Source organism: Liolophura sinensis, chromosome 1 (assembly GCF_032854445.1).
Source record: "Liolophura sinensis isolate JHLJ2023 chromosome 1, CUHK_Ljap_v2, whole genome shotgun sequence".
In the NCBI taxonomy this organism is placed as follows: domain Eukaryota; kingdom Metazoa; phylum Mollusca; class Polyplacophora; order Chitonida; family Chitonidae; genus Liolophura; species Liolophura sinensis.
Genome location: NC_088295.1, coordinates 12,167,724 through 12,188,859, shown reverse-complemented (window position 1 = coordinate 12,188,859; position 21,136 = coordinate 12,167,724). Strand labels below are relative to the sequence as shown.

Sequence of the window (21,136 nt, the reverse complement as noted above, 5' to 3'; positions counted from 1 at the left end):
AACTAAATATGAAGAGGTCATGTATTATATATTTAAAGCATGTAGACATACAACAGCCGTTCATTTGGTCATCAGTGTTGGAAATTTAAATAGACCTTTTTCGGGTGAGGGAGTGAGGGAGGGTCGGTTAATTGAAATTGTGACATTGTGCGTGACATGTAGGCCTATAATATGGGATTAATGACAGACTTGAAGGAAAAGTCTTAATCTGTGTTTACAATAGCTACATATAAATAAGAAAGCCGTGAAAGTGGCACGTAAAAGAAATTATATTCCTAGATATGTACTTCGCAGATGACGGCTATTGCGATCGAGGTAATTCCGAGTGAATCATTTATCGTGAATGTCCTTAAAACAACATCTAAAAAAAATAACTATTTCATTCAAGACTGCAGGGCATGTATATAAATCAGGTCACGTGTATTGGAGATTTGATTAATGATGGAAGTAGATTATTTTTATACAGGGAAAACCTGTATAAATGTAAGCTATTTTTTAGATTATAGTAGATTGATTGAGAATGGTCTACAAGAGTGAAAAATAATTCAAGGAATAACACGTAACGGGATTGTTGCAAAACCTAAGTAGGAAGGAATAAAATTTGTACGACCTTTTAAGTACAGAACTCAGTGAAGTGGCTGACCAAAGAAAATGGAACAGTCTGCTAGTATTAGACCGACAAATAAGACTTTCATTATAAACAATTCAACAATTGTTTAATATAAAGTGATGTTATTACTGTAAGAAAGCAAACAAACTTTTGAGCATATACATGGCAGGGTTTATTGGCATGAGCACCAGTTATGTCTAAACAGTTTAGGCAAAAACTCCCTGTATAAATTAACAAACTGGATAACAATTTTGGTATAGGACTAAGAAATAAATCTTAAATGCTTTACGCATGATAAAGATGCATGATATAACAGTTACAACAAAAAAAAATGTGTGTGTGATTATACATTTCAGTGTGCCTGGTTTAGGTATATACGGAGGCTTTTTTGTGACCTCTTTGGCTTGTGAAACACGAAGCCGGTCATTGTCAGCTGGGAAGGGTGTACATTGGTAGCCATTGTTAATCTATGGAAGCTAATTCTTCTTTTTGATGCGTTGTTCGATCTGTACAACGTCAGGTACAACTCATATTCCAAAACGGCATAGGAAAACATTGACCGTTCTATGGTGGAATGAACATTGCACGTGTAGAATATATGGTCTGTGTAGTATGCGTTGATGAACAGACCACCCAGCTGAAGGTGTTTCAAGATGTATTGGAGATAGCAGTAAGTTATAACAAATTGATTCTGTATTGAAGCTGGTGCCACCTTGAATGAGGAAATGATAAACCTTTTTAAGGCGACAAGTATTTTAACCTGTGCAGTGTTCAAATTTAGGTACTGGTCCTCATTACAATAGATTTGCTTCCCAAGAGACCACTAGAGTCCTGACGTCAGAGTTGTCGTCCTGTAAGAGGGGCTTGTGCATACGACTTCAGAATTCCTATCAAGACGGTGTCAGTTTCTTGATAGGTTGTGTACATACAGAAGTAAAAAATGCAGTACCGTGCCGTATCAGTTTGAAATAATTATGGTTTATCACGTACACATTTAGCTCTCACTACACTTTATGTTTTCAGAGAATGGGTTTGTTGAGGCTTTTCGAGCCTCATTGACAATATCGACTGGTATAAGCTCCGGTATATTTTTACACGATGTGTGTTCATCTTAAAATTTGATGGCTTTGCCTAAGGCTACTTGACGGTAATGTCATATTTACCCTTATAAATTCTGATTTCATATCCATGCTTGTATACAGGTGATTATAACTGTTATTTCCAGCAATCTGACTGGCCTATATCGTAGCATGAACTGGACGTTAAATTAAATCAAAATGAAGTAAAACAAATGTTTATCTGGAAACTTAAAACTATAACATCAAAATTTTTCACTGACCCGTTTGCCGTACGCGGAACAGCACCCACGACAGTCCGCAGAATACCGTATATATGTACACAGTATTATTTGTCCGCTTTTTAAGTCGTAAGAGGGGAATCTTATTTCTCTTAATCTGCCTCTTAAAATAGGCCAGCTGGGAATGTCTTGTCATGGTAGAGCCTAAGCAAAGACAGTGTCATATAAGAATGTAGTTCAGTATGTTCCTTTAAAATAAAAGAATTCTAAAATATGAAGTAAGGTTCATCATACAGACAACTGAAAACTATGTGTACTTTCATTTATTTTTTCAGATTTTGAAAAGCATTCAAATGTTTGAATACTATGCTTTATGAGCCATGCTGACGGTATCTAGGGTATCTAGGTATCGCCTTTTTCCTGATGTTCACCAGAATAAAAGATTTTTTGGGAACATTATTTCAGTAATCTCATGGGTAAAAAGATTTATTCCAACATTCAGTGCCGTGATTAGAGTGGGATAAACTTCCGGTGACGTCAGAGTTCCTAACCTCTGATAGTATGGTCTATAAAGCCCAACTTGGAATTCACATGTTTCAGCGCCTTCAACTCTTTTCTCAAAAATCTAAAAAAATACATGAAAGTATATTTAGGCTTTGTTTTAAGTGGTCTGTTTAGTGAAGCTCGCTTCGAATTTTTGAGGTCTTCCTTTACAGACACAAAAAAGAAACTTATATAGGTGCCTTCTTCCCTTAAAACACTGGAGTTGAAACTTCCTGATGGCAACAGGACAGGATCATAGGCTTCTGAAAGTACAAGGGAAATCTCTTCAGGGTATCATTAGGCAAAAGTGTCTTTATCGGGTTCTTTGAAGGTAAAAAAGAGATCCTGCCAGGGTACAGGAGACAGAAGCGTCTTGGTCTGATTCTTTAAACCAAGGCATCGAAACAAACATTTGAATAGCAGCAGTCAACCAACATGGACGTTCCAGGTCAATAATCGTAAGGCCAGTTTCCAAAACAACATTTAACACAAACCATCAAAAAACCAAGGAAGTACGTAAGGTACAAAAGTAGGGCGGAATCAGATACAGGTTAATCTTCAGAGAATCACAAGGCAGAAGTCATGACCTGCTTTCTTGAGGAACACGATCAAGTAGAAAATGTGTCTTCACCTGCTTCCCAAGGTATCAGGAACTAAAGGACCGTTGAGATACTTGTTTGACGTACGAAGGGAACCTCTTCAAGCTGTCAAGAATTTATACGTCGGGGCAAACATTCGTATACCATGCAGTCGTCAGCAAAAATGGACGTTCAGGGTCAGTAATCACAAGATTAATATCCAAAGCAACAAACCACAGTAGAACTAAGAAATTATGTAAAGTACGATAATAGGACGAAATCGTGCAAAGAGAATCAGCGAACAGTTTTCAATGATGACGGAAAGATGCCAAGAATGTTGTAGGCGAATGAATTATAGCCTACCATGCAGTACCCAACTCGTGCCATACTGATTCATAAGTTGTCCATGCTACTGTCCATATACTCAAAGTGATGATCTTGTTCAACACAATGAAAATACGGCTCTGAAAGATTCTGGACACACCTTTCGTATTCACTTACAAGAGAGCCAAGGCCTTAAATGGAGTATCCCTGGCACACTAGTTTTGATAGTAATAACTAATAAAATGTCTATTGTATTGTTATTGATGTCAACACACAAGATCTAACAAGTACTTCAACAAGGTATGTACCTGTCATATGCAGGACACTAAGATATATTGCTGTCCATGTAGGGACAAGTCACTGTCCAAATCTAATATGTTCCTTTTGCTTTTGTGACCGGAAACAGGTTTGGTATTAGTACAAATACAAATCTGCATGTAGAAATGCTTCTGGTACCCAGTGAGCCTCTCCCCAATGCGATTGCTGTGAGTTCAAGTCCAGCTTGCGCTTCCAGGCATATGTGGAAAGGTCTGCCAGCAACATGCGGAGGATTGCAAGTTTCCGTCAGGCTATGCCTTGTTTCTTTCCAAAGTAATTATGCTGTCCGCTGTTATGTATGCGAAATATTCTTGAGAACGGCGCAAAATTTCAGTCAAATTAATTGAAAAATAAATCTTCACCATATTTGGAGGGAGAAGCACTTTAACGCATTTCTTTTCTGTTGTCAGGGGTCAAGTGTATCTCAGTACGTTGCCTTGGAGACACAAGAAAAAAAAAACTGCTATGGGTATCAGGAAGCAGAAGGGTCAGAACGGCATGAGGTGAAACACCCCGAGGGCAAAATGACACTGTAGTTTCTACTACGAAGGCACAAGGGAAACCTCAACTAAACCTATAAGAATCAAAGAACATAGATCACAAGCACACAGAGTTTTGAGGAAGATAAACAAGGTTTATTCCAAGTAAATAGAAACTGTGCTGGATAACAAACAACATGTTGCTTTAGTTTAATACAGGTTACAAGGCTTAGTGGAGACACATCACAGATATACATATTATGTATTCCCATGGTATAGGGGTATGTGTCATCCATGGTATGCTTCAACGAAGCAAACAACTGTGCTAAAACCATTACCAGTATATCATGTATGCGTGAGCTATCAATCACATTACAGTGCAACTCAACAGTGGAATGCTATTTAGTGATATGCCATGTATAATACAAAGAAAATGATTCATATCTGACCAATATGTCAGCTTGTATTGGTAAATATATGTCAGTTTGTACTGGTTTTGAAGAATAGTGAATACTGGCACAACGATTTTAATACTGGGCTCATCCTGGAGTCCATGACAGTTTAATTAAGAATAAAGCCATTCCAAGCACCAGTAGGCCTACTTACATTTTATAATAGCCCAGGTAGAATATCATTTAAAAATAAAAAATGATACTGGTAAATAATAAGAGATGAACAAAACAAAACAGTTTACAAAAGGAAGGGGTTAATGAAATATAGACATGTATACGTAAAATACATATAATTAATGGTTTTATCCTTACAACTTATACCAGACTAAACAGAGGTAACATAAGAAAACATAAATATGGTATCAATCCATTTGGACCAATATAATCCTATTAACAATCCGTGTAATGCGGGACAGATCTGCTTTGTATGAAATGTAACGTAAAAATACAGAAAAGGACAAACATAAAACAGGAAAAATCAGTCACAAAGAAGCCAGCAGAAATGCCAGTTATAGAAAGAAATGTAATAACATGTCTATTTGTCGTAAAGTCTTATGTACCCTGCATCTCAAAACGTAAGGCTTCAAACTGATAATATTACCTTAAAATATGTCTAAAACTTTGGGTGTGTTGGTGAAATAAAAAGTATCACAGCACTGAAATGGCAAAACTTAACAAAATGTAAAATCAAAATCTTCAAAATCAAGACTTTTAAACAAAACGATCTTTTGTAAATTATATACAGAATAAATACATATTGATGATAAAAATGCTGAACCACACAAACAGATTTGTAATAAGAAACAATAACGTACCAGTCTACAAATATACATACATATGAATACAATTAATTACATACACCATACATGGACCATTTGGTTTCTGTCTGCTTTTCTTATCTTTTTCACATACATATTCTTCACTAGGTAATGACATCACGCTGCCCTTAAATCTACACAGGTGAATAACAAATGCACTTCAAAAGTGGGGAGTACAATGCAAACTATAATAACATAACCTCTCTAAAGCTCTGTGAAAGGCATAGCTTTCCTTGATAACACTTCTTTTTCACCATCGGTGTTTTTTGATAATTGTGGGTGTCATGATAAATAAGCAATATACTATACAATATACATAAGCAATTTACTTAACCCTCTACAGTGCATTCTGGTATATTAATGATGCTGGTGACCTTCAAAACCATTGTGCCAAAACCATGCACAGGTCTATATCTCCCCTCCACTTCCCTCCACACAAACTCACTACTCATCTGATTTTATTTCATGTTATATTCCCTGAACACACTACTTTATGTTACATTTATATTCTGGGTGCCATCTTCATGCTAAAGTAATTATTCTTCAGGCAGTTGTATCACAGCAAGCACAAGCTGGAATACTGAACATTTGAAAGCTTTATGGCTATAATCTGCTCTTGGTTTTGAACTCTCTAGTTTTGCCTTGCATTTGCAAACTTCATCTAGTAAGTACAATCTGAGTTAAAGGGAAAAGAAACAGCTACAACTATATACATAAATTGAGAACTTTTGTGAATGAGGATGACTTGCAGTTCCAAACAAATATCACAAGAGTGATAAACACAATCAATTTCCACATCTTCTTAAGTTATGGGAGCAACCATATAAATGATTGCCCAGAACTCTCTAAAAATTATCAAACTTTACTCAAGTCTAAGAGTCTAGTCCAGATAGGAAGCAGCTGATTTCAGCTATTGAAAGACAGATTGAAAATTTGTGCAATTTGATTGGCTCAAAAAATTAGACATCAACTGAGGCATGAGGCTGCATAAGACTCTCATACACACGTGCACTTAGGGTAGTTATCTAAAAAAATAACAAACACTCACTGATCAATCCAGAATTGTTTCAGACAAACAGCAAACAAAATGAATAGCACATAGGTAATGTCCTTGTCTGTATTCTTTTATGCATGTGCAAACTATCTAAAAAGTTCATAACCAAAAGGTGTCAAACGCCCCTTTTGAATACACCAGTGGCACTGTACAAATGTGATCCACTATAAATACAAAAGCTAACATCTTGTGGTATGCAGTGATAAATAAACTTTAACATGATGGCCACATTAAACATAGCAAGAACACCTCTCTATCATGGATGCTGAGCACTAATTACTTTGTGTTGCTAGAGTTCAGAAGACGACAAGTACTGTGTACATGTAATCTCTCACAATCAAGAGACATCGGACTGGAACATTTAATAATTATGCAGGTCTTTAAACATTCAATTAACTTACAAAGATAAGTTGGGAAACAACTTCCTTCTGTTATAACACTGATTCCATCACCAAAGCAGATAGCAGTGAATGAAGGAAATACATACTGGCTTATCGGAATAGAGCATTAGGCTCTGCTTGTTCACTAATACCATATCCTGTGATGCTAGGATAGATTAGCCTCCCCACAAACCGATCTGAATTTCTCAACATTCAAATGATACAACATAATAAATGTTATCAACTAGCTGGTGCACATCCATAAATCATTATTAGCAATGTTTTAGTTCCTTATTCTTTAATTTGGACTACAGCAACCTTTATAGCCAAGAGATTCATCCAGCCCAGGATAAATGTAAAGCTGGTCAATATGCAATGTAAGAGACCATGAGTCTTATCTTTAGATTAAGTACGATGATTGGTCATCATACTATTTCATGTCACGTAAAGATTTTTGATGAGGAGATGTATTGATGCTTGTACAGGACCAATATGTGTGAGAGGGGCTTGTTTACATTCAAACCCACCTTGACATTTTTAATATTTTTTTCCGGAATTCTTTTCAAAAAGAAAGGAAATAATGGTTTTGATTTCAATCAATGACACCTGGCAAAACATAAATTCAGTGGGTCAGATATTGCAATACCAGTATTTTATGAAAAAGTAAACAACAGCATTACACATATGTGCGCATATAGTGAAACCAGCAACATGTAATCAATAACATATCTGTGAAAACAGGATAGTCATGTATTTGATCTATCCATGCAATACTGCAGCAGAAATAAAAAAGGGATATTTGCATATAGGCTGCAACAGATACAGGACAGGGTGGGTAAACATATCTGCTCATGGGGAGTAAACATATCTCTACTCGTGGGAGGGTAAACATACATCTGCTCATGGGGGAAAATGGACTGCCCTTTCCTGATTACCCATAGACTACTCAGAGATAAACTCAGTCACAGGTGTCACAATATCTACATCACTAATACCCGAAGAGAGAGAGAGAAAGGATGCACAGTAGTACTGAGGCACCCCTGAGGCTGGGGCACCCCTGAGGCTGGGGTCAGGTGGATAGTAGTGTTTGTCAGACTGGGTCCCCATAGGCGGGCAGCGGTGCCACAGCATCTGAGTACTTGGGAGGCTTTGGCATGACGAGTTGAACAGGGCGGTGAACCTCCACGGAGGTCTGTGTAGGGGTGTGGCCCGGGTGGATGATGGTGGTCATCTGGATGCCCTGCCCAGGGAGAGGGGGCATTGGATCGTATGCTGGGGGCGGGTCTGTACACATCCCTGCTGGGTACTGATCCTGGGATGGCGTGTAGATCACTATAACAGGCACAAACACATGACAATACTATTTATTTATCTGACTGTATTTTTAATGTCAAACTCAATAATTTTTCACTTTTTCTGGCTTATGGGCAGAGGTAATCAATTTGCCTAGAGTAAACCACAGACTTTCGGCAGGTACACGTACCTGACAAACCTCTTAAAATTTATTCTCATGATCTCAGTGGCCTGATAGTTGTAGAAAGCTAAACATCAGTCGTGTAAAAATAAAACAATATGGAATAAAATATATGGAGGATATTGCACACTGAACATTAAATACCATAAATATTTTTCGAGTGAGAGGTGGAAATGATAACTCAAAAGATGGGTTTATCATTTCCCCCTTTCACGAGAAAAATATTTAGAGCATTCAACCTTCACTGTCCAATACTGTATTTATTATTTATATTTTGAGAATATGATTTTGTGTATTTGTTTAAGCAATTGTTTTAGCTGTAGGCCATCACAGACTTGTGTACATAATGTGACGTTGTACATGAAATCCTGTATGACGTTGCTTGAAAACTGGAATGTTAAATTCGAGTAAACCTGTATCATGACATCATCACACTGAGCTTGGTTAGAATGTTACCAGATGTTTCTTTTGTGACATCATCATGGTGTCGGGGTGTGTAATATCAAAATGTAATAACATAAATGATATCTAAATGAGTGAAATATCACTTTTATCAGTGAAGGAAATCCCGACATTTCACCTTTATTTAAATAATAAAAAGATACAAATACGTAAAAACAGTACATGTGATACATGGTTCAAAAGTATTGAGTTTTAAACCTTTACATAATTGATTTATTAACTAATATTATCTAATACTGCAACTGAGGCATAATTAAAAGAGACAATCCATACAATATCCTTTGCAAGACATTAAGATTTATATTAATTATAAAGAGTTGTGGAAAGAAACAAGGGTATCAGGCCTAAAGTAAGCCAGCTGTACCTCAGTCTAGCGTCACAGAATTGTACAATAGCAAGTCTACCTGAGCAGTTATGGAAACAAGCAGGGTTAGGATGCTGTTGCGTTTGATTGGAGTTGAACCTCCATTTCCTGCTGATGAACAGTCTCCCCAGTATGACCACGCCCACCAACACAATCAGACCACACACTGAAGAAGTAACAAACACAGACACATCAATTAAACCATCAGAAGATGTGGATCTGGCAATTATAATTGTTTGCATATACACCCACAAAAATGTAACAGTAACTATTTAGATTAAGATAAGCAATCAGCTTTTCAAATGCTAATCCCCTTCATATTGAATACTAAAGAAACAGGGTACAATGGCATAGAACTTTATTTTTCACAGTGACTCGTCACTCAAACAACATGAGCTTTGCATGTTCTCAAAACATGAAACCTGAAACACAGTATTTCTTTCCTGTCACTTAATAAGATCTTGCAGATGATGATGCTATGGCAATTTAGATGAACTATTGTAATTCTGGCTGATCCCTAAAATATCGGTAGGTATCAGTCCAACATAGGCCTGTTATCACAAGAGGTGAATCAGGAAATAAGTACTTAAAGATGGGACCCATTGTTGAGATCTGCACACATTTTGGAAGTAAACCCCATGCTTAAAAGGATAGAAGCTATTGAGCTAAGGAAGAAGTGAGAGAAGTCTGGGTAAAATTGTTACAACCAAATTTTACTGTCTCTTTAATAGTAGCCCTGGGAATGTAAATTACAGATAACATCTAATCCACTTGTATAACTTACCCATTCCCATGATGCACAGCATAATAGAGACAGAATATTTTGAGTGAACAGCATCAGCGATAAAAGCGCTTCCCAGCACAAACATAAGCAGGCCGACCAGAGCTGCACATGTGAACCCGATCATCATCTGACGCCATAGCTTCGGGCCCCCTATGTTCTCAAGTTTATACCGCTGTTGATTTGCTGCCTGATGTTGTAAATGCTCGCAGGTCCTGGGCTGCTGCTCCGAGTTGTATGGGATGGAGGTGGGGCGCACAGAAAGTAAACCTCGTGGGAAGCGCCCACCCCCCATACTGGAAGAAAACATGGTGGTCTCCCCCTCAGAAACACATGTGCTGTTGTGGGTACAGGAATCAGAGCCTCATCCTCCAGCTCCTATAATACAACATACAATGACACATTCTCTGTAAAGTTTGTATTAACTTTCTGCATATTATGATATCTGTTCTGCAAGCATGGTTAAGCCTACCAAAAGATGCCAAAGTCAGTATGTAGAATGATAGGCATCGACATGAAATAACTTTGAAATGTTGAAATTTCATTGAAATACAGAAATCTGAAGGTAAAAACTGTACCTTAGGGAAAAGTTATTCTCTGAATGTAACTATTTATTATTATATTTATTTGATTGGTGTTTTACACCGTAACGCCAGCATTATGGTGGAAGGAAACTGGGCAGAGCCCGGGGGAACCCCTCGACCATACACAGGTTCCGCATTTAGCTTTCTGCATAACAACATACACAACAGAACAATACATCTGAATGAACACTGGTTAGTCTTGACCTTGCTTAAAGCAACATCACATCTGAACACAGGCACAGTCAGGGACTCTGGCCTGGCTTACACTGATTGTATACATCACAGCTGAACAAAAGACACAACCAGGGACTCAGGCCTGGCTTACACATCTGTACAACACATGCAGTCTCAGGCTCTGATCTAGTCTGTGTCACATAGGAACAAAAAACACTTTCTCAGAATTTATTCTAGTGACTTACAATGACTATGTCAAATCAGAATAATTAACACATGTACATTATGTACTGCTTTTTGACTCATAGTTGCATGTGCGTTCAATAGCTATAATAATGAAGTTATGGCATCACCAGATACATAACGATATACTGTACAAGATACATCATTATTACATGATGCCTGGTCAATTTCATGCCAAAATTGTGTAGAAGCTACATTTATGTACCAACGCTTGTTGTAGGTACATTTGACCGGCCACACTTCTCGAAACTAAATGACAGTGAGGTAGTGGGATCGAGTATTGTTAGGGAATGAAAGTTGGCCCTATAAAACCATATTAAACTTAATTCGGTACATGGAAAATCTTGTTTGCCATTGCCTGGCATTGAATAACCACAGCAGCAGAAAATGAGGTTACTGTGTCTCATTAGCAAATAAAAAATAACTGGTCTCTGCAATATTTGTGTTCACTAGTATTCTCTCTACAAGAACACACAGGTTCCTCATGCCATCAGCCACTGTCACGAATAAACAACATTTATTAATCGTACATCAACATTACCTTCGCCTGCCATCACGTATCTGCAGCAGTAACCAGTCTTGTAGCCTCTAAGCCTTTGGATAACTACATCTGTGCGTATTTAAGATGCAAAACACGCTAAAACTTCTATAAAATAAAAGCAAACTACAGTTACAGATTATATTTTTTTATTATATTTTTACTAAATAAAAGACATGATTCAGGGAAACACATTAATGTTACGAGAGGAATTTTTGTGTAGGAGAGTATTTTGGATCACGTGACATTTACAAACGTCAAACAAGAACAAAATGTCGCTGAACACAGCGCACGCACACGGTGGTGTGCTTATTTACGCTGGGGAAAGGTAATTTTTGAGTGATCTGCGTTTTGTAAACACTTACTCATCGTAATGTTATGTTGGATTCCTGTTGTCATTGTTTTTATCCAGGTTTTGTTTGTGAAATTTCTGCGAAATATGTCGGAAGTTGAGTAATTCGATACTGCCTGAAGTAATAGACTTCTCATTATGCGTAATAGTACTATTAGTAGGTGTTGTGAAGTTATCGTTAAAGGATTAGTGTCCCGATTGGTTATTTATTCATATTTAGCTACCCCTGGATATAATGTTAAATTGAGTGTGAAAAATATGGGAAAAAGGTACAGTAATATAAGTAATACACCGGTAAAATGACTAGATAATACGGCTGAGTTTTTGCATTTTTTCCGCCAACACACGGAAAAGGGTACAGTAATCAGAGTAATTTACCATTAAAATGACTAGATAATGCAGCTGGCATTTTTTCCGCCAACACAAGGTAGTCTCCGTCGAATGACGTCATACAAGTCCAACCTTTAGGAGCTATTAGAGCTTCGCCATTAAGTTCAGTGTTAAAAAGCCACGCAAGTGACAACAAGCTTGTCAAATTTCTCCACGAAAATGGTTTGCTGTTCCGCATATGGTTGTTGAAAGAGGTCCTTGAGAAAACTCTGGAGTTAATTTTTTCTAGTTACCAAACAAGTTGGCCCTCAGGAAAGCGTGGATTCACAGCACAAGACAGAAGCATTTTATACCCACCAAACGCTGTCAAGTCTTTGCGGGGCTGGCAGGAGTTGGGATACGAAATCCTGGTGCTAAATTTCAACAGCAGAGAGGGAAAATTAGGCTTTAAATGTATGTATATAAACTCTGGTGATAAAGCTTGGTGGGTATAAAGCAAAGTGGGAGTACATTTGTTTGGTCAACCTTCTGGTAAAGTGAAAGAAAAGTAGATAAAATAAAGTGATGGATCCCAGTGAATGTCGCTTTGATACATGCTATTCCATTGGCTGTGTCCAGCTCTCCTGTGGACCAATGGGTGAACTTTTAACGAATTGTGTCTGCGTACAACAATGCAGTGGCCGTTGACCGCTACAGCAATGCTAGCGGTTTCTGACAAGTTACAGAGGACAAAACCAAATACAATCCATGACTAATTATGTTGCATTAATCAAGAATTAATGACTGGTTACAATACTGGTTGTTAATTAAAATTACTCATCAGAGTTGCGAAAACAAGTGACATCTCCATGAATGCTGCTCAGGGTAGGTGCGCAAGCCATCTTAAAGTGATAATCAGAGATTTGACTTAATCTCTGATCCAGATTACGAGGATTAAGGACACTGAAGGAAACAAAAGAGGATTAAAGCCGTCCTTTATAATACCTGTTTGATGTGTTTGAGTAATTCCAGCCATAATATAACTAGGGAAATTAAACAGTTTTAGGAATTTTTTTTAATTATTGCGTTGATTAAGTGCACAAACAGTGATTCCTGCGAACCCATTTTTGAAGTAAATCTACTTGGGGAATAGAATGATGTTATTGTGAAGTAGACGGAATGAAGGAATAGTATAGCTTATGAGTCTGTATTGCCAGTGCGGTTGGAAAATACCTAGACACAGATTACATTCAGTGTCTCAAGTCTCAGAATCTGAAGTCTGACTAGAGATGTCGGTGTCATTAATCAGAACTTCAGCATTATCACCTATGAGTTCAGATTGATACGGCAGTATATTTTCTTCTGTGTAGCTAGAATTCATATGAAATGACATCGTTGTGATACAAATTCCCAGGTTATATAGGCCAACTAGATGTGGGTTAAATGACAATCTGTTAAATGACAAGCAGATGTATGAGAAAGGTGGCCTTGACGTGGCTGCTCTTTCGCTAATACATGTTCATAAATGAATCATGCAATTGTAAAACTATCGTAGAACTAGCTCTCTAGTTCTGCATTAGCGCCAGCTAGGTGGCTATTTCACTTATCCCTTTATTTATATATTTATTTGATTGGAGTTTTATGCTGAATATTTCATTTATACAACAACAGCCAGCATTGCGACGGAAGGAAACAGTACAGAGCCCGTGGGAGCCCACAACCATCTGCAGGTTGCTGAAAGACCTTCCTATTTTATAATGGTACCGAATGGACTGATTGAGGAAAGCAACTGAGCACATTTCTATAGCAAAGGCTTAGCAACCTTTAGAGGCAGGTCCTAGCATTATACCAAGCCGCAGCAGAAGTACATGGTAAACCATACAACATTTCATGCCAAGACCAATCAGTAATATTACACTGTTGGCCTATGGCAGGCGAATAGAGTTGGACTTTGTGAACTAGACCAGCCGATCTTTTCAGAATGATGTCTATTGTCCAAAAGGTGTTAGCTGTGGCTTTTACCATTTAGCTTGGCCACATGTGCAGCATTTCACATATATTACACTTGCAAAACTATTCAACTCTCATCAGCTTTGAGTTATCATGAGAGAAGGAGTTTAAATCTGGCACATATATAATTTTTTTATATTATTTATATAAAGGTGAAATGTCAGGATTTCTTTCTCTGATAAAAGTGATATTTTCACACATTTAGATATCACTTTTGATATTGCATTTTGATATCTCGCACCCAATTGTCCTGACGTACGTTAAAAAAGAAACATTTTTTCTTTTTTATGACATTTCCAATCCAAGCTCAGTGGGATGACATCACAATTCAAGTGATGTAATTTACTCAACTTTAACATGTATGATGTCACGATATATACACAAGTCTATGAAGGCCTACAGCTAAAAACCTTCTATAAACTCAATATGACCAAATCATGATATTGTCAAAATAGCACTAATAAATAGAATAGGGCACAGTGAAGATTGAATGCCTTAAATATTTTTCTTGTGAAAGGGGAAATGATAAACCTATTTCCACCTCTAACTTGGAAATTATCTATGGTATTCAACCTTCACTGTTCATTACCCTCCATATAATATACATTTCCAGATCTGGTGCACATTTTAAGACAAGTTTTGTGCAGAAGACATTACTGGTTCATTGACAAGAAATATACTTCTCCTGTGATTTGATTGAAGCAGTTGAAGGTGTTGGAGAAAATAGATTCTTGGTGGTCTTGTCTAAATTGTGCGTTTTATGACTGAATTTTTTGTTGTTGTCTTTACTATTCATTTCTAATATCCAATTTTTTTTTTTCAGCATTCTTGTTCATAGTGATGGAGTGGATCTAGACTTTGAAGGAGTAGACATTGCTCATTTTAAAGGGACCAAGAAGGGAAGAATCTATTTGACAACACACAGGGTAAACATGTCTGAAAATTACCATTAGATCAGAGTTATGTTTTAAATTGAAATGTTTCTGCTTAGGTTCAAGCCCATTTTCACATTGTCCTGGTTCATACATACGGGCACGTCTGTTTATTCAGATACCTGTCTTCCCTGGACAATTCCATAATGCAGACCGCTTATGGCCTTACACTAGTGATAATAAGGTGCTCACCTGTCAATCTCTAACATGGTACCGAGCGATTGGGATAAACCACCAACGATCAGTTACTGAAGAACTTTCCCTGTGCAACATATAGATGCTTACACCATATTATTCTTGGAGTAAGGAGTCTTCAGTGAATGATAGATTGTGCAAACAGGATTGACCAGAAAGCAACAATATGCATGTACCTATATTTGAAGCAAATAAACAACTGGTCTGACAGATGTGCTAATATTATTAGAAGCATTAACATTCATTCTGCTTTGAGGAAAATACTCAATTTTCATTTTTTTTTTTCAGGTTGTCTTCACCAACAAAAATGGGAAGGATATGTTACAGTCCTTCAGTATGCCGTTTCTGATGTTGAGGGAAGTGGCACTAGAGCAGCCCATCTTTGGGGCCAACTATATCAAGGGCAAGGTGATAGCTGAGGAAGGGGGTAAATATTGGTTCATGTATATACATGTTGTTGCAATAACTCTGGCAGGTCTGGAAATTCGCTGTTTATGTAGCCTATGTTCCTTTACCAACACCTAGGCTACATCTTTTACGCAGTAAATAAAATTAGCATGAAAAGATGATCACATAACAGAGCTTGAGATTAACATCATTTCCCTGCTATCATGCAGAGATTTGCCAGGGACAGAACAATCTTAAGTAAACTTTTGAAGGCTCAAGACTTAACGTCGAAAGTTGAATTTAGACTTGGTCATTTAATCAGAAAATCAAACTTTTCAGAAGCAAACAGCTTCCACCATTTATACCATGGCAACCAGTATTGAAGGCCTTTTATCAACATAGTAGTTAAGTGAATGTAATGCTACATGTTCTTTACAATAGTGAGTTCAGAACTTTCTAATCATTCTAGCCATTGGTACAATGGTATTTACGAGAGTTTAATATCTCCCTTGAATGACTTTGGTGTGTACGTATGAAGAATAAGACTATTCATATTCGTTGGCAAAAGAAGCTGTTATATTAAAGCACCAACATGTGTTAGGGAGTATATACTGCAGTAGGTCTGAGAGCTGTTTCATTGCTCCCAGCTTAGCTTTCAGAAATACAGACCTGAAATACTGTTCCATTCATTGACCTGGAACTCGATCTTGTCAGTTGTGCTGTCCTCAATATATTAACGCTATAGGCTACCTCCTCTCTAATCCTGCAGTAATCCTGACTTCATATTACCTGATTATTCATGAATAATAATATAAAAATTTTGGTGCTTTCTGAGTGGATACCTCTGTTATATTTGTGTTAATTGCAGTTATGATATTTATTATTCCTGCAGGCCCTACGTGGGAAGATCTGTCAGCAACTTGCGGATGGTCATGGGTTTCCCCTGGGCTCTGCCAGGTTTCCGCCCACCATAATGCTGGCCGTCATCATATAAGTGAAATATTCTTGAGTACGGCATAAAACACCAATCAAAGAAATAAATAATTAAGATCACGAAACAGGCTTTTTTGTGGCGTACAGCCTTAGCACTTTGAGGATAGCACAAGCAACAGGGCCGAGTTCCAGGTTAGTGAACATAACGATTCAGAATGGTTAATGTTGAAGCTTAGCTAGGAACATGACCAACCGATCTGAAAGTTAATACTGTAGGTACTTCTGTGCATGTCATCAGTTAGTGTATAATAACATGTATATGTAGAAGTAGGAAGCTTGAATCAGTCAGTATTTCAGTTAGATCAGTGCGGTTTGAAATAAGGTCTGAGAATTCACAGTAAAGATACATGTGTTACTGCTGTTGCCGTAGTCTTTCACGGCAAGATTCGTTCAAGGGTAAGATCTCATTGGTGTCAATAAGTTGATGATGTTTGCTTTTCCAGGTAACTGGCAGGGAACAGCAAAGTTTAAGCTCAAGTTTACCAGTGGTGGAGCAATAGAATTTGGCCAGGCTATGTTGAGAGCCGGTCAGCTGGGTAAGTCTTATTGGTGTACAGTTTTTACCTACAGTACTCCAGCATCATCTCCTTGTGTAAGAGGATTTTGGTTAGATTTATTTTACGACGTACATACATTTACTAAAACAGATATTTCACTTACATGTATGTGCATTATGCCAGTGAAATTGTGGCTGAAGAAAACTGGAGAGGGGAAACCTCACCAGATATTTGTCAGACCTCTTGGCATAAGGCTGAAGCTTAGCAAGCAGCAAGATTTTGTCTCTTAAGCGCCATTCCCACCTGTCCGAATGTCGTGCGGATCTGTTAGGACATAAGATTATTGCATCGAGATGCATAGGGTAAATTGGCGTGAATATCACAAAGGGTTCACTACAGTCACAAACAAGTTGCCAAACTGTTATCATTGAAGATGTCATGTTGATGACATTCTTTGAATTTTTGAAGAACTTCAAAAGAATGATAACGATCTGTGTGCTCCATATATGACAGACTTACAAGTAATTAAGAGTGCGTTATGACACTATCATAAATTTGTATTCATTAACAAGCATTTCATATCTGTTGTGCCTTAATGGACTCATTTTGAAAATTGTTACGTCATAGCAATAATTTCAGAATGATTACATTACCTTCATGATTGCAACCGAAAGCTTTTTACAAGTACTTGTGAATCAATACAAACTTATGCCCAGTTACGCAAATTTTTTAAATGTCACTGATATGAAAAATAGAACACAAATTCATTATGAATGCTCATGAATCAATACGAAAGGCCCTGATTACAAACATGATTACATTATGTCAGCTCGTAATGGTTTGCAGAAAAAATTGTCTAAGTGGGAATGAGGCTTAAGATCTACCTCAAATGTATAAGCCTGTTATAAAAAGGATTTCTACCTTCTCTGGGATATGAACTCACTTAGCTATGCACTTGCCAAATCTTCATGAAGTTGCACTGAATGGGAGCAGTGACATGAGGATTCTTGTATGAGCATGAGACTTTAGAGGAATTTAACTGCTTCTAGACAAGCATTTATTGCATATATATAAATCAACTGATACATGTAATTTTAATTGTATGTTTAGTGATCATGCTTGTGTGTTTGTCAGTGTGCAAAAGTAATACATGTTACCTGTATGTATGTTTAATTGTAGCTTCCCGTAATACATGTTACTCGTGTGTATGTTTAATTGTAGCTACCCATAACACATGTTACTTGTATGTATGTTTAATTTTTGTATGTTTTACCCGTAACACATGTTACTTGTATGTTTGTTTAATTGTAGCTACCTGTAACACATGTTACTTGTATGTATGTTTAATTTTAGCTACCTGTAACACATGTTACTTGTATGTATGTTTAATTTTAGCTACCCGTAATACATGGTACTTGTGTGTATGTTTAATTGTAGCTTCCCATAATACATGTTACTTGTATGTATGTTTAATTGTAGCTACCCGTAATACGTTACTTGTGTGTATGTTTAATTGTAGCTTCCCATAATACATGTTACTTTTGTGTATGTTTTATTTTAGCTACCCGTAATACATGTTACTTGTATGTATGTTTAATTGTAGCTTCCCGTAATCGGCCTGCTCAGCCCCCTCCTTACACACCGCCGGCTGGACCTTTCTACTCTGCCCCTCCCCCAGCCTACTACCCCCCTCAGACACCATACTACAGTTGGGTGCCCACGAACACATTCCCTACAGCACCACCACGTAAGTACTGTAAATACATGTACCACCATAGTGCTTTCGTCTGCCATCCCCATTTTTGTTCTAAGTTGGGGCGAGTAAATGTAGCTTTGCCAAAAAAGTTAGGAATTGAGAAAGGGCTGTTGGCCTCACAGCTTCATAAATAGTTTGAGTTTTGCTGTCTAATTAATTGTACTCTGTATGCCACAATAATCAGAGATGACTAAATGAAACAAAATTATAACAGTTAAAGATTGATCAGTTGGCTTTTACTTTTGATGAAAGGGCATTCTTTTGTTGTTTTGCTCGTCTTAGAAATAGCTATCCTACAGTTTTGTCTTTATGCAGCTGACAGTGTGTATATGACGAGTGCCCCTCCCCCGTATCCCGGAGTTGACCCTAACATGGCACCTTACCCACCCCCCCAGGCTAATGGGATGAATGGCTATGCCCAGGGGAACTCTAATGGTGAGTCTTAAGTTACTTCATCAAATTACAGTGTAAAAGTGTAACATGCACATGTTCCAGCCAGTGGCCAAGGAATTTGTAATTTCTGTTACCTTTTATACGCTTTCAAGGGAAGTGAAAATTCAGTTTTGTCTTCAGTTTTGGATATGGGATCAGCAGTACATATACATGTATCCAGGTAATTATGGAAATTCAGCAGAGAATGATTTGCAGAGTTATATTGTCCGTGTTTCTAAACGTGTTAATTGAGGTTTGTGTACTGCTGGAGGACTTTGGTACATTTATAAAAGGAGCAAATACAAACAATGCTTTATTAGATTACATGTATATACCCTAAATGACCTAAAACTACGACCACAAAAGAGCATTTTTGGAGGCAAATAAATGTCATGAGATATTACCTCTGGTGCTAAAATTTACATTTTTCCCAGTAGGATGTCATCTTACCTTCCAAACACCTCTCAAAACACCTTTTTAAAGTCAACAGAACTCCAGGAATCTAGAAAAAGTGAGCAACTTAGTCATGGATGAAATTTTTGGTCATTTAGGGTAAGTGAAGTCTATCATAATATTGCAGCTGTGTGAAAATTAAGATACATGTAAAGTGATTGAAGATATGATTTAGAGTGTGTTTGTTGTTATACAGATGAAAAGGCGAGAGAAGCAGCTGCAAGTGGGTACTATAACCCACAGGCCCCACATGATGTGTATGTTCCTCAGGCCAGTGCCCCATCCTATACAGACCTGCCACCTCCATACTCAGAGGTGGAAAAGAAAAAAAATTAGAAACATTGGGCTACAGAGTATAAGTGGGGAAGTCATTGTCATCGAGAGGGAAATACAGCTATCTCCACATTCACTGCAGTATTGAAATACTGTGTTATATGTAAATAACAGTTGATAGTGAATTTCCTTGTACTTCATATATTGAGATGCTCGATGTAATTTATACATTGATGGGTGTACAAGTTACAGACATTGTTCAGTGTACTATCTCATTTTGCCCTTTTTTGTATTGTGGGTAATGGTGAATGTCTTAATTGCTAAAGAAAAGAAGTTTTAATCTCTGTGCAATTTTGCAGGTTAAAAATTCATTCAAATTTGTCATGTGTGTGTTTGTACAAGTCAAAGATGTAAGTTAATCTTTCAAATACATACACATTATCTGGTTGAGTGGATAGTTATCGCTAACCACGTAATAGGTGGCCTAATAAAGGTGACTATGCTTTGCTGTTTTGCTCCTTCGTTAATTTGTGGAATCAGGCCATTATTTCCTGTCTGTATTTAACTTGGCATTCTTCCAACTTGCTCTTGTCTGTACTTGCTCACAAGGTTGAATTAACCTCAAGTTGAAATAGGAATTGATTGTGAAAATCTATTCTGTTGGAATAGAGAGGTACATGTGTAGTGGTTATTTTTTCAGTGATGTTGTCAAGGTATTAAACATCTACTTTAGACACATTTGTACTTTGTTAGCTGTTTGGAGGGGCAAAGTGTATGGGATTGTATGTTTTAAATTAAAGGGACACGTCTTGGCTCCATTTTACAATGAGGTCTGAGAAATGCATGTAAATGCAGCAGGTGTGTAAATACACACATTTTGTAAGAATGCCGTATTACGAGACCGTAGTAGTTAACTGGATTTGACTTTTGAGGATTTAATGAGGATTAAAACTGACTACTTTCAGATAGATTAAGTAGTTAATTCGCTGTTGCCCCACTGTTATGCAGTTTTTGTTGAAACACATGTATATGAATTACAGAATATAGTGTAAGGTGTTATGGTAGCCTATATGT

The 21,136-nt window shown here is 37.3% G+C and overlaps 2 protein-coding genes across 2 annotated transcripts; one reads left to right on the top strand and one right to left on the bottom strand.

The window, feature by feature from the left end:
- Positions 1 to 4,356: 4,356 nt before the first annotated feature.
- Positions 4,357 to 11,496, bottom strand: LOC135471746 (uncharacterized). The gene is made up of 4 exons (XM_064751075.1): positions 11,477 to 11,496; positions 9,938 to 10,312; positions 9,194 to 9,319; positions 4,357 to 8,185 (listed from the first exon to the last, which is right to left on the bottom strand). Exons 2-4 carry the CDS (start codon positions 10,242 to 10,244, stop codon positions 7,944 to 7,946), a joined length of 675 nt encoding a protein of 224 aa, XP_064607145.1. The 5' UTR covers positions 10,245 to 10,312; positions 11,477 to 11,496; the 3' UTR covers positions 4,357 to 7,943.
- Positions 11,497 to 11,734: 238 nt separating this feature from the next.
- LOC135480990 (WW domain-binding protein 2-like) lies at positions 11,735 to 20,295 on the top strand. Its single transcript, XM_064760924.1, has 7 exons — positions 11,735 to 11,801; positions 14,968 to 15,070; positions 15,560 to 15,698; positions 17,095 to 17,187; positions 18,752 to 18,895; positions 19,220 to 19,339; positions 19,986 to 20,295. Exons 1-7 carry the CDS (start codon positions 11,746 to 11,748, stop codon positions 20,123 to 20,125), a joined length of 795 nt encoding a protein of 264 aa, XP_064616994.1. The 5' UTR covers positions 11,735 to 11,745; the 3' UTR covers positions 20,126 to 20,295.
- The last annotated feature ends 841 nt before the right edge of the window (positions 20,296 to 21,136 follow it).

Coding starts and splice junctions, on each gene's coding strand:
- LOC135480990 (XM_064760924.1), top strand. CDS start 11,746: ATGTCGCTGAACACAGCGCACGCACACGGTGGTGTGCTTATTTACGCT. Junction 15,071..15,559: donor TCTATTTGACAACACACAGG/GTAAACATGTCT, acceptor TTTTTTTTTCAG/GTTGTCTTCACCAACAAAAA. Junction 17,188..18,751: donor GTTGAGAGCCGGTCAGCTGG/GTAAGTCTTATT, acceptor GTTTAATTGTAG/CTTCCCGTAATCGGCCTGCT.
- LOC135471746 (XM_064751075.1), bottom strand. CDS start 10,244: ATGTTTTCTTCCAGTATGGGGGGTGGGCGCTTCCCACGAGGTTTACTT. Junction 9,320..9,937: donor GCTGTGCATCATGGGAATGG/GTAAGTTATACA, acceptor TTACTTCTTCAG/TGTGTGGTCTGATTGTGTTG. Junction 8,186..9,193: donor TTGTTTCCATAACTGCTCAG/GTAGACTTGCTA, acceptor TGCCTGTTATAG/TGATCTACACGCCATCCCAG.